This window comes from Lepidochelys olivacea, assembly GCF_965140295.1.
Source record: "Lepidochelys olivacea isolate rLepOli2 genome assembly, chromosome: 9".
In the NCBI taxonomy this organism is placed as follows: domain Eukaryota; kingdom Metazoa; phylum Chordata; order Testudines; family Cheloniidae; genus Lepidochelys; species Lepidochelys olivacea.
Genome location: NC_140419.1, coordinates 57,019,532 through 57,031,752, shown reverse-complemented (window position 1 = coordinate 57,031,752; position 12,221 = coordinate 57,019,532). Strand labels below are relative to the sequence as shown.

The 12,221-nt window shown below is 47.1% G+C and overlaps 1 protein-coding gene across 6 annotated transcripts in view; it reads left to right on the top strand.

Annotated features, from left to right (window-relative positions):
- Positions 1-12,221, top strand: part of SCLY (selenocysteine lyase) — a 26,272-nt gene extending 14,051 nt beyond the window's left edge. For 4 of the 6 annotated variants that reach the window (XM_084638727.1, XM_084638729.1, XM_084638726.1 and 1 more), the window contains 7 exons: positions 137-301; positions 1,481-1,587; positions 3,776-3,812; positions 5,502-5,585; positions 6,667-6,769; positions 8,742-8,817; positions 9,753-12,221. In XM_084638727.1, coding sequence (XP_084494853.1) covers positions 137-301; positions 1,481-1,587; positions 3,776-3,812; positions 5,502-5,585; positions 6,667-6,769; positions 8,742-8,817; positions 9,753-9,939 — 759 coding nt within the window. In that variant the 3' untranslated portion in view covers positions 9,940-12,221. The remainder of the gene's footprint in view (positions 1-136; positions 302-1,480; positions 1,588-3,775; positions 3,813-5,501; positions 5,586-6,666; positions 6,770-8,741; positions 8,818-9,752) is intronic. The other 2 variants (XM_084638730.1, XM_084638731.1) reach the window with 2 other exon arrangements.

Sequence of the window (12,221 nt, the reverse complement as noted above, 5' to 3'; positions counted from 1 at the left end):
ATAGTGAATAGGAAGGGAGACAGTCGCCAATAGAAGGGGAGGTGTTCATGAAACATTCTAACAAGATGTGTTACACAGTCTGAAGAGTTTGAGACCCCAGTCACCTGTCACCTGTGACAGTGTTCTCTCCCGCCAGCCCATCTCAGAGCTCAGCCAGCAGATTCAGATCCTGAATCAGAACAGAATGGCATCAGGGCTGCCCAGGATTTTGATGCACACAGACGCAGCCCAGATGATAGGGAAGGGGCGAGTGGATGGACAGGAGCTGGGAGTGGATTACCTCACCATTGTGGGACACAAGGTATGCCTCTATTCCCCTTGGATTTCTCTCTTCATGTCACACTGGAGCTGTCCATATATTTAAATTGCCTTTCAATATGAGAACCTTCTCTTCTGAATTGCTGCATCCTCTGAGTAGAGGCTTTGTATTCTCTGCCTTAGGCTGGCCAAAGAATGGCTGATGATGAAAAGCGGTTTTCTAATTTTTTACAAAAGGGAAAGGAAAAGCCAACTTTCTTAGTAGAAGTCTGGAGGACAAAAACCATGCCTGCAATGGCTACATCAGGGCTAAAACATGTTACCCCAACCAGTATTGTGGCAGGGGATTTGGGAATCCAAATGCTGTCCGCATGCTCTCTGCTTTTCTGACTCCAAACGAGGCATGTGGGTGAATGTTCTTCTCTTGTCAAGGTAGTAACTCAGGATTTGGGTTGATCTACTTGTGTATGGCTCACATAGACAGAGCATCCTCATCTCCCTGTGGCACAGAGAGAGAGAGGAAATAAGGCAGTCCAGCCAGTTTCTCTTTCTACTGTGGAGGATTTAGTGCATTAGACTTTTAAATATTAAAGCTTCTCACTAGATGGCACTCTGAAGACAGTCTTTACTGTACCCAGCTGTCTTTTGTACGTGTATATATACAGTGTGTGCATACAGGTGGATACAGTGATGTGAGGACATGGACAGTGGACAGTCAGTTATACACTACTTTACTTTTGTTAAACACTCTCAACCCTATGGCAGACTTGTGTCTACATAACTAGCCTTGGAGCAAGATGGTACAAAAGTTGAGAAGGTTCCATGGTTCCTAGGCCATCAGTAAGATGAAAATGGAGGATAAGGCTTTTATTCTTGTTCCAGAGGTATCCTGTTTGCAAAAGAACCACAATGAAGGAGGAACTGGAGTTTGCAACAGCAGGGAGTTGACTAGGATTGTGCAGGGCTGTTGTGAGGACTAACTGGAGAGAGATAGTAAATTGCTTGGAATGGGAAAAGAATACAGTATAGGGGAAGTGCTGAGTATTATTCGCAGAGGGCAAATTATTATTATAAATTGTTGGGAAAGTGAAAGTGAGAAGGATCAGGATCAGAACAGGTAGAATCCAGCAACCCTCTCCAAGAGGTGCAAAGTGAAGTGGGGAGGGGGAATTAAGAAGTTTCCTTGAGTTCCCTTTCTTAGAGGTGGTATTTGTCATTGCAGTTCTATGCCCCACGGATTGGAGCACTGTACGTGCGAGGGCCTGGGGTCACCACTCCTCTGCATCCCATGCTGTTTGGAGGGGGACAGGAGCGGAATTTCCGTCCTGGGTAAGATGGATGGCCTGATGGGTAAGCAGATGTTTCATGGGTCAGTACATTTAGAGGACTGGCTAAGTAAGCAGATGGCTTTGCTATTTAGTGAATGCACCCTGTGAGAAGCTTTGGAGTACTCACTTCCATTGGTCTTTCTGGGGTGACAAGTTGTAAAATGCTTAGAGAAAAAATGAGTTAGTGTGTTAATTGCACTGAAGATGTCAAGTGTCATATAAATACTAAACACAAAATTGTAAGCATTGAAGGCCACCAGGATTCCATCACTATACTCCACGACGCAGTTAGAGCCTCGCAGCAGCAATGGGCCTAGAACCCAGAACCTCCTGATCCTGCACTTGAGCTGAGAAACTCTGTTACTTGTTAGTTGTGTGGGGCCTGATGCTCAGCTGTGCAATTCTAATCTCTTCCAGTAGAGGGCGAAATGTCAGGTACATGTAGCTACATCCTCCATGAAAGACAGGCTGCATCAACACTTAGGGCGGTATGTACCTACACAGAGCCATGAAAGGGAAGCTGACGGAGCCTTTCCCCACTGCCTCTCCCCTCCCAGAACCTTTTCCTGCTGCTAGAGCCTTTCACTGTGGAGAGGAAAGGTGCTGGTGGAGGGCTGCCGATGGCTTTCTCTGCTTAAACAAAAGTCTCAGAGCCCTTCCCCATTGCCTTTCCCGTTGTTGGAGCCTTTCACCGCAACAGGGAGGTAATGGGACACTACATGGCTAAAAATTACAATGTAGACATGGGAGGCACTGCTTGGGCATGTAGATAGTCTTGTAGGTATACACCCTAGGATTCAGGAGTGTGGGGCACTCTACTTGCCTAAGCTGTGCCTCAGCATCTACATTATAGTTTATACCTGTGCTAGCTGGACATGTAGTGTCTGTACTCTATATGCCACCGCATCAGTAGATGTATCCTAAAAGTCCACATGGTTGGAAGTCTTTCCACATTGGAAAGAACAGTCTCATCAGTCAGCCAGTTTTAGGGTATAGTTAGATTGAAAATCAAACACATTTCATTTTATTCCCAGCCTGTGTCTCCTGTGAGAACTGTCCAAAGGACAGTAAGATTTCTTGTGGGTATGGGAGAACTGTGCTGCTGACACATTGGTGTCTGTTATGCTCTTGACTAAATGCATTCTGAATACAGTATTGTTGCTGGTACCCAGTGCCGAGAGGCTAAACAACAGCTGGAGTTGGTTCGCTACCCGGTGTGCTATACCCAATAATCACAACGAGGTGGGGAAGCAGAAAAGTTTATTTGCAGCTGCAAAAAAGTACAGGGAGAATAAAATCTCAAATCCTGCACACAGAGCAGGAAGTTACACAGGCTTTTATACATCCTTTTTCCCAGCATACTTATCCAATAGCAAGCTGCCCCAAGTATCCATATAGCCAGCTAATCCAATTCCCAGCTAGTTCCCGTGTTCTCTGTATCATTTCTTAAACCATACATAAAGCTGCTTTATTCAGAATTGTTCTTCCGTATCTGCCCTGTTTGGCCTTGCTTAGTTTCAGGCAGTCTGACTCTGCAACATATTGTTGCAGATTCTCAGCATAACTGCTGTGTGTGCCTCCAGGCGGGGGCGGCCAAGGACACTTGGGCCTAGTACGCAGAGCTGCTGCGAGTGCCTCCAGGTGGGAGGGGGAGCCAAGGACACTTGGGCCTAGTGCAAGGGGGCTTCATCGACACTCGTGGTCTTCCATCCCCTCGAATTACCTAGTGGCCATGCCCCAGTGTCCCCAACAGTATCACTGACTTTGTGGAAGCCACATGTCAAATTTCTTTGGAGTCACAAAGAGAAGACCATTTTGAAGTTCTCTTGGATTCCTAAAAGCCATCTGCAGACATCTCAGTGAGAGCTTCAAGCTAGTAACTGATTTTTGCAGCCAGAGGTAGAGTTTTCCATGTAGGAAAAGGAAACATTGATTCTCTTGACGAACTGAAAAATATCAGTTTCCCTTACCACAGCTGTGAACAAATAGGGAGTTAAGCACCAAACTGGCCATTTGTGCACACAGTTGTTTATTGTGGTAATTACCCCACATGTTGCCGTGCAGTTGTGCTCACATTACTTGTGTATGCAAGTGGGGCTACTGCCTTTTAAAAATGGGGCTCTCGGCGCCCATTGATTTCCCGGAGAAGGTGGAAATAGATAATTTCTGTACAAATGTTTCTCTTTCAGGACAGAGAATACGCCAATGATCGCTGGCCTTGGCAAGGTGAGTTCAGAAGGAATAAAGGGAGAAAAAGGAAGCATGTGAGTCAAACATTAGTGCTGCCTGATGGACAAGTATGTAACTTGTCTGCTGTACTGCAAGCTCTTTTAAAAGAAAACCTAACTAAAAAAGAAAAGTCAATTTGTAGCAAAACAAAACTGCAGTGTAAACCCTTGTTTTCTGTCATTAGCCAAAGGAAATTTTTCAAAGTGCGTCTGGGAGATTTAGCTGAACAACTTCCCATGCCAGTAAAGGGAGTCACCAAGCTAAATCTGCACAATGCTTTGAGAATGTTGGGATAAGTGTGTATTTCACAGGAAGAGGGGAAAGTTGTGTGTGGTGGATATGAGTCTTAGAAAGCATTAGTCTTGACCTTGAAAAATGGCCTCTGTAATTCATGAAAGATCAGTAATAAAGCACAGCACGATCTGCTCTTTCTTCTACTTCCCCCTCCTTTCCTCTTCTGAGAACTATACAGTCCTGTTCCCCAGCGCTCACGTCAAGGTTTGGGGGAAGATGGCTACAAAATGTTTGCATTCACTTGTGGAGTAATAGCATATTTGAAAACTATATCACCCAGAAGAGATTTTTTATAAAGAGGCCAAAACTACATAGTGGTTTTCAGTGTACGGAGCTCTGATTAGGAAAAGTTAGAGCTAGGGGACTTCCCCGCCCCTTGTGGAACTCTATACCAAGTTTGTTAGAGGGGCTGGGGGGAAAGCTGAGAGCCCATGCACAGTTTGATATCCAGGAAGCATTCTTCAGAGAAGATGAACAAACTACATAGTGCCTAGCACTGGTTTGGCAAGTCACCAGGAGCCTGAACGCTGCACCAAATTGTCCTATAAATGTGCCAAACTAGGGCCAGGACTTTGTAAGGAGCTTAGCTCCTGTTTAGGCATTGAAATAAGGGAACAGATTTTTGAAGTGCTCAGTATGCCGAATGCAGAGCTGTTGTGAAATCTGGCCCGACACCACACAAACAAATGTGCTGGTACTTGGGTTCTGAAAGTACCCCTTGGAGGAGAAACGCTTTGAGGGTCCAGAGTATGTGGAGTTTGGGATTCATTTCACCAGACTAGGATTTGTGCCCCACTGATGGTACCAGCATCCCCCTCAAGGTGGCTTCCTTCTCTGGATTGGGGGCTAGGCACCTTAAGAACATAAGAACAGCCATACTGGGTCAGTCCAAAGGTCCGTCCAGCGCAGTATCCTGTCTTCTGACAGTGACCAATGCAAATTCCACCTCGGTGGAATTAGTTCATGTATAAGCCTTTCCACCCCCAAGTGTGCCTCCTTTCAGGTCAGAAAAGTTGGCTTATATACAGGTACATGAGGCAGAGGAAATGATTCCATTCTGACTGGTTGTTAGTACTTGTACACCCATATCCATAGTTCCTGGTAAAGGCAAACATATTCCTACCTTGACTTAGACTCAGAAGCTGAGAGTGGACAACAGGGGATGGATCACTCTATGATTCCTGTTCTATTCATTCCCTCTGAAGCATATGGCATTGGCCACTGTCAGAAGACAGGATACTGGGCTAGATGGACCATTGGTCTGACTCAGTATGGCTGTTTTTATGGTACATTTCCAGGGGATTACTGTTCTTCTCACATGATTGTCACCAGGTCTTGTGTTACAATTGCTGAGAAATATAGCATCTGATTTGTTTTCTTCTCCCCACTCAGGCTGCTGAGCTGGTGAACAAAAACTGTGAGGATTATGAGGCTCACATGAGGGAGGTTCGGGATTACCTGGAGGAGAGGCTAGAAGTGAGCATACCTGGTTCATGTTACATTTATGCCCCTGCTGGAGTCTCTGATCTCTGGGCAGCCTGTATAGCAAGCTTCTTGGAGGAGGAGAAAAGGGCGTGTTTTTCAAGAGAACCAGCAATTTGGAAGGACTGTGACAAAAGCATCTGGCAGGGAGAGACACAGCCCACACCATCAGTGGGCTCTGAAATGGTGGGAGGAAGCAATTGAGATATAGCAAGCTGAGCAGGGGAGTGCATATGTGATCATAAAGAAAGGGGGGAGGAGGAAATGGACTGAGAAGGATAGCAGGAAGAAGGGTAGGTGCTCACACACTATATGAGCCAGGTAAGTACCTAGATAATAGATAAAAAAGGGCGTGAAATGGGACTCCCCCCTTTCAGGTTGTTCGGCTCCTCAGCCAACACTGGCCCTCCCCAGCTTTCTTGTAGAAGGAAGTCACAACCCTTTTCACTGGTTTTCTGTTTGTGGCCATGACTCCCTTCTAATTCGGTGGCATGCATCCCCCCTATTCAGTGATGCTGGATGCTGTTTTGCCCCTGGTGCCCCTAACTTGTAGCCCTTCTGCACTGGCCCTTAGGGCCCTCTGAAGGGGTGCAGGAATCATGGGGAAGCAGGGTTGTCCAGGTTACTTCCACAACATGCTACTCACCCACCCGGGAACTCTCCCTGCAGCAGGGCCTCTTTCAGTGGCAGTGGGAGTGTGGAGTCAGCAGAGCAGGGTCTTCAGCTTCCTTAGGGTGACTCCTATGCTGGTTTATTTCCTGTGGGGGCCTTGGATCCCCCTTGCACCGGGTGTGTAACCAGAGCAAAGTTGCCATGGCACAGTGGTGAATTCCCCAGAAACAGTCTAGAGCTTGTGTCCCAGCCTGTCAGCTCAGTGTTCAAATCACCAATCAGCCTGGGCTGTGTACATGTGAAGTCCCAGGAGGTCTCCCCAAAGCCCTAGTGGTGGGTGGGGATGAAGGCTTATAGGGGCTCTACGACATGTTCCTCATGCAGTCTTCCTGTCCAGCTGCGTCCTACCCAGGGGAGAGCAGTTTACATTCATGGAGCTGTTAATGTTTATTTTATTTTCCAGCTTTCGTTTGGAAAGCAGAGACTCCACCTTAACAGTCAATTTCCAGGCGCCAAGCGGCTCTGCAACACTTGTAACTTTTCTGTTTTGGGGCCAGGGCTGCAAGGTATCTCTCTTCTATCCTAGCCATGGTCATCCTTTACATCTCTGTCTGGGGCCATAATTCCCCTTCCTCTAGCATGCTGCTTCTCCTCTTGTACTATCAGACTCTGAAGGAGACGTATTGCATGGCCACCTCAGCCATGGAGCAGGATGCCAGAAGGCCTGCACAAGAGAGAGATCAGAGAGCCAGAGAGCAGCAGCTCATTGATCTTGCGGGAGGATGCCAGGCACAGGGCTGAATCACCAGAGTCCCCTCATCTGTGGAGAAGCATGTCAGGCCTGCCAGGGCCGTTGGCCATTATCTTTGAAAACTCATGGCGATTGGGCAAGGTCCCGGATGACTGGAAAAAGGCTAATGTAGTGCCCATCTTTAAAAAAGGGAAGAAGGAGGATTCAAGGAACTACAGGCTATCAGCCTCACCTCAGTCCCTGGAAAAATCATGGAGCAGGTCCTCAAGGAATCAATTCTGAAGCACTCGGAGGAGAGGAAAGTGATCAGCAACAGTCAGCATGGATTCACCAAGGGCAAGTCATGCCTGACTAATCTAATTGTCTTCTATGACGAGATAACTGGCTCTGTGGATGAGGGGAAAGCAGTGGACATGTTATTCCTTGACTTTAGCAAAGCTTTTAATACGGTCTCCCACAATATTCTTGCCAGCAAGTTAAAGAAGTATGGACTGGATGAATGGACTGTAAGGTGGATAGAAAGATGGCTAGATCATTGGGCTCAACGAGTAGTGATCAATGGCTCCATGTCTAGTTGGCAGCCAATATCAAGCGGAGTGCCCCAAGGGTCGGTCCCAGGGCCGGTTTTGTTCAATATCTTCATTAATGATCTGGTGGATGGTGTGGACTGCACCCGCAGCAAGTTTGCAGATGACACTAAACTGGGAGGAGTGGCAGATACGCAGAGCAGTGCTACTCAAAGTGGTGGTCTGCGGACTGGTGCTGGTCCGTGGGCCATCAGCTGCTGGTCTGCACACACATTGGAAAGAAAATTGCCAGTCCCCCATATCAGATAGCTTGAGAAGCACTGTGCTAGAGGGTAAGGATAGGATACAGAGGGACCTAGACAAATTAGAGGATTGGGCCAAAAGGAATCTGATGAGGTTCAACAAGGACAAGTGCAGAGTCCTGCACTTAGGACGGAAGAATCCCATGTACCGCTACAGACTAGGGACTGAATCGGTAGGCAGCTATTCTGCAGAAAAGGACCTAGGGGTTACAGGGGATAAGAAGCTGGATATGAGTCAACAGTGTGCACTTGTTGCCAAGAAGGCTAATGGCATTTTGGGCTGTATAAGTATGAGCATTGCCAGCAGATCAAGGGACGTGATCATTCCCCTCTGTTCGGCATTGGTGGGGCCTCATCTCGAGTACTGTGTCCAGTTTTGGGCCCCACACTACAAGAAGGATGTGGAAAAATTGGAAAGAGTCCAGCAGAGGGCAACAAAAATGATTAGGGGGCTGGAGCACATGACTTATGAGGAGAGGCTGAGGGAACTGGGATTATTTAGTCTGCAGAAGAGAAGAATGAGGGGGGATTTGATAGCTGTTTTCAACTGTCTGAAAGGGGGTTCCAAAGAGGATGGATCTAGACTGTTCTCAGTGGTACCAGATGATAGAACAAGGAGTAATGGTCTCAAGTTGCAGTGGGGGAGGTTTTGGTTGGATGTTAGGAAAAACATTTTCACGAGGAGGGTGGTGAAGCACTGGAATGGGTTACCTAGGGAGGTGGTGGAATCTCCTTCCTTAGAGGTCTCTTCCAACCCTGATATTCTATTATTCTTACCCTGAAAGCAGAGAGGAAAATGACCTTGCCAAAACATTGCTCAGAGGTTGTGCTGAAAGGGTTGTTTGAAGTTAAGGTTGGTCATTTGCATATGGGAGGTTTAAAGAAGGGTCCCTGTGCTGTCATTCTGCTTGGTAAGTATCCTGTGCTGAGCGGGGCCTGTGCTTTGTCTCTTCTGCAGGGCAGATGGTGCTGTCCCACTGCAAGACTCTACTCGCCAGTGTTGGTGCTGCATGCCACTCTGAGAAGGGTGACCAGTAAGCAATACATGTTGTGATACTGAGTTGTTCTCCTGGGACGAAAGAGGTCAGGTTGAAGGGGACTGAGTTTGCACCTTTATGAAATAGTTTCTCATAAAAAATTGCTCCTTCAAACTGCTCCTTTGGGATCACACAGGAAGAGTAGTGCTTTCCACATGGTCCTGAGTAACCCCCAGGAGTAGGTTGAGGATGTACAGTAAACAAATCGAGTCACTGAGTAACAGGGATTAGTGTGACATTGGGTAGTTTCTCACTGAATAGACAGGGCAGTGAGGTGCTCAGGTGGTGACTCGCTCTCCTGCTGTTATGTGCCATGTCACTGATGGTACGCTCAGAGCACTTGGAAAACAGGGAAGCTGACCTGAGGAGCTCAGCATTTGCAGGGTCAGAATGAGAGCAGTCAGACTGGAAAGATAGGACACCTCATGACCAGCTGAGCCATGAGGCTAGAAGATTCCAGATTGTCCAAAATCTGAGTAAGAAACCTTGGTGTTTTCATAGAATCATAAAGCTCGGGTACCCTGAGCGTCTTTATTTTTAGTGCTATAGACTGCCACGCGGAAGATGGGTTTGATCCCAGTTTGTGGCATGGGTCACTGGCTTACTCCTGCCTGGCTGAAATACTGCAGGCCAAAAGTACTGTGGAATCAGCGTGTTTAGCTCCAGTAGGCAGAGGCAAGAGCAAGTATCTCACATCATTGTCTTGACACCTCCAGCTGACTAGATTGAACAGCACTGACCAACTCCTAGAAGAATCCAGTGCCTTCCAGCCAGAATGACAGGGAGAGTGTATAATCTGCTGCGGAGGAGGGGGCTGCCACTGCTCAGATAATTATACTTGTTTTTACTATCCTAGTGAATTTTACAGGGGAGGAATGTGTTTCCATGATGTTTAAAGGGTTAAACCCTGCTTTCATTCTGTTGTTTTCCAGGCCCTCCTCTGTACTACTCAGCTGTGGGATTCCCTATGAAGTGGCTCAGAATGCCCTGCGGCTCAGTGTGGGGCGGGACACCACCAAGGAGGATGTGGACGTGATAGTGGAAGACCTGAAGCAGTCTGTGGCTCAGCTGGAAAAGAACAGAGTCACTGAGAGACAAGGGATCAGGAGGAGGAACTGAGAGGGGAGATCTCCTTGAAAGAAACAGATTTTTTGGGCGCGATTCTCCCCTGCCCTGTACCTGGTGTGTCATTTATTGAGTGTGACAAGCTGTCCAGTCAGAACAGTAATGTTTTACACCTGCCTTGCCTTGGTGTAAATGACTGCAGAAGGTGCAAGGCAACGGAGTGTCCAGTTTTGGGCCCCACACTACAAGAAGGATGTGGAAAAATTGGAAAGAGTCCAGCGGAGGGCAACAAAAATTATTAGGGGGCTGGAGCACATGACTTATGAGGAGAGGCTGAGGGAACTGGGATTGTTTAGTCTGCAGAAGAGAAGAATGAGGGGATTTGATAGCTGCTTTTAACTACCTGAAATGGGGTTCCAAAGAGGATGGCTCTAGACTGTTCTCAGTGGTACCAGATGACAGAACCAGGAGTAATGGTCTCAAGTTGCAGTGGGGGAGGTTTAAATTAGATGTTAGGAAAATCTTTTTTCTCTAGGAGGGTGGTGAAGCACTGGACTGCGTTACCTAGGGAGGTGGTGGAATCTCCTTCCTTAGAGGTTTTCAAGGTCAGGCTTGACAAAGCCCTGGCTGGGATGATTTAACTGGGAATTGGTCCTGCTTCGAGCAGGGGGTTGGACTAGATGACCTCCTGAGGTCCCTTCCAACCCTGATATTCTATGAATGAAGCATTTACCGAGTGACTACAGATTAGATCTGAGCATCCTGATAACATTTATCCTCCTGTGCCAATAACATTACTGGTGTCCTGTTTTAATTACTATGATTTTATAACCTTGTGACAGCAATCAAAGAAACTTTGTGAAACTGCACTATGTTAAAAAAGCCACCCCCATTCCTAAGCCCATGCCTTGTTACTGTGGAGTTCTGTGTCAAATACTACAGGGTCATAGTTGCATTCTGGGTGCCTGATTTTGCTGCTATTGAAATCAGTGGCCAAACTTCCACTGACTTCATTTGATCAGGATTGGGGTCAGGAAGGAGCTGGTGATCTTTCCTCTGGGGGAGCTGTAAGGAAAGGTAAATGTAAATGCTAGTAAGTGCTCAGTGCCCCTTGCCATTTGAAGGCCTGAGCCTATTACTACAGTTGCTGGATTTTTTTTTTCGGGTCACCTTTAAGAGCAGACTGTAGCTATAAATATCTGCTTATGTTTTTGTAAAAATGGCCTCTTGTGGTACCACAGGATAAATTCATAAATTGTCCACCGTCTATAACACTGATAGAGAAATACATGATGATCACAGACAGGAGCTGGCTGTAGACACCCTCTCCCGCAGGGACCTGCCTTGATGGTCTTGAGCATCCCTGCCCCCAACGGCCCATTTTCCACTGCTACAGAAGAATTAAAGAAGAAAAGGAGTACTTGTGGCATCTTAGAGACTAACCAATTTATTTGAGCATAAGCTTTCGTGAGCTACAGCCCAGCAGCCCATGTGACTTCACCCTCCTCTCTGGGGCTTTCAGCACAAGATTCCTTCTTGCTGCTAACAAACCCTGGGACAGACTCTGCTGCATCAAAAAAATCATTTCCCAGAAGAAACAGTGCAAAATTGTGTGCCACTGCTGCGACAGTCAGTTCAACCTGCAAATCACCAGTTTCCATGTGTACCTTAGCTAAAGGTGCAAGGACTTTAATCTCCCAACAGTTCTAATTCTGCCATTTTTCCTGGTAATAAATCCTTCTCATGGATCAGGTCCCTCTTGACAACAGAAATTTCTATACCAGTATCCCTCCAACCTTGGCATACTTTGCCATTAAGCTTAACAGCACGCATATGCTCACTGCTTGGTTGCATAGAAGCAACCTTTACAAATCCTGTGTGGTAAGAGGCAGCAGCCTGGGATACCCCGGTGCTCGGAGAAGCAGCAGGTTCATGTGTTACCTGCTCAGTTCCCCACTGCATCCACCTTTTTGTCCCACAAATACTCTTTTACCTCATTGTAGCATTCATTCAAGGTTCATGCACTTGGCAACATTCAGGGCACACCCGGAGTGTTGTGTAGGAGCAGTGCACACACGGCTCCTCTCAAGGGCATGAACCTTGGAATCTCGCCCAGATGACATGAACCGTGGGAAGCCTCCCAGGACTGGGCTCAAGGCCCGAGAGCAAGGAATGCGGTAGATAGATATCGGTAAATAAGAATAAGAACAAAGCCAGTGTATTCCTTTTATCTGTTGGAGTATGTAATGCGCGGGGGGAGAGAAAGAATAAAAGAGAGGGTGGAAAGCTGACAGGAGACCAGCCTGTCGGCAGACCAGCCTGCTTGCTTGCTTAAA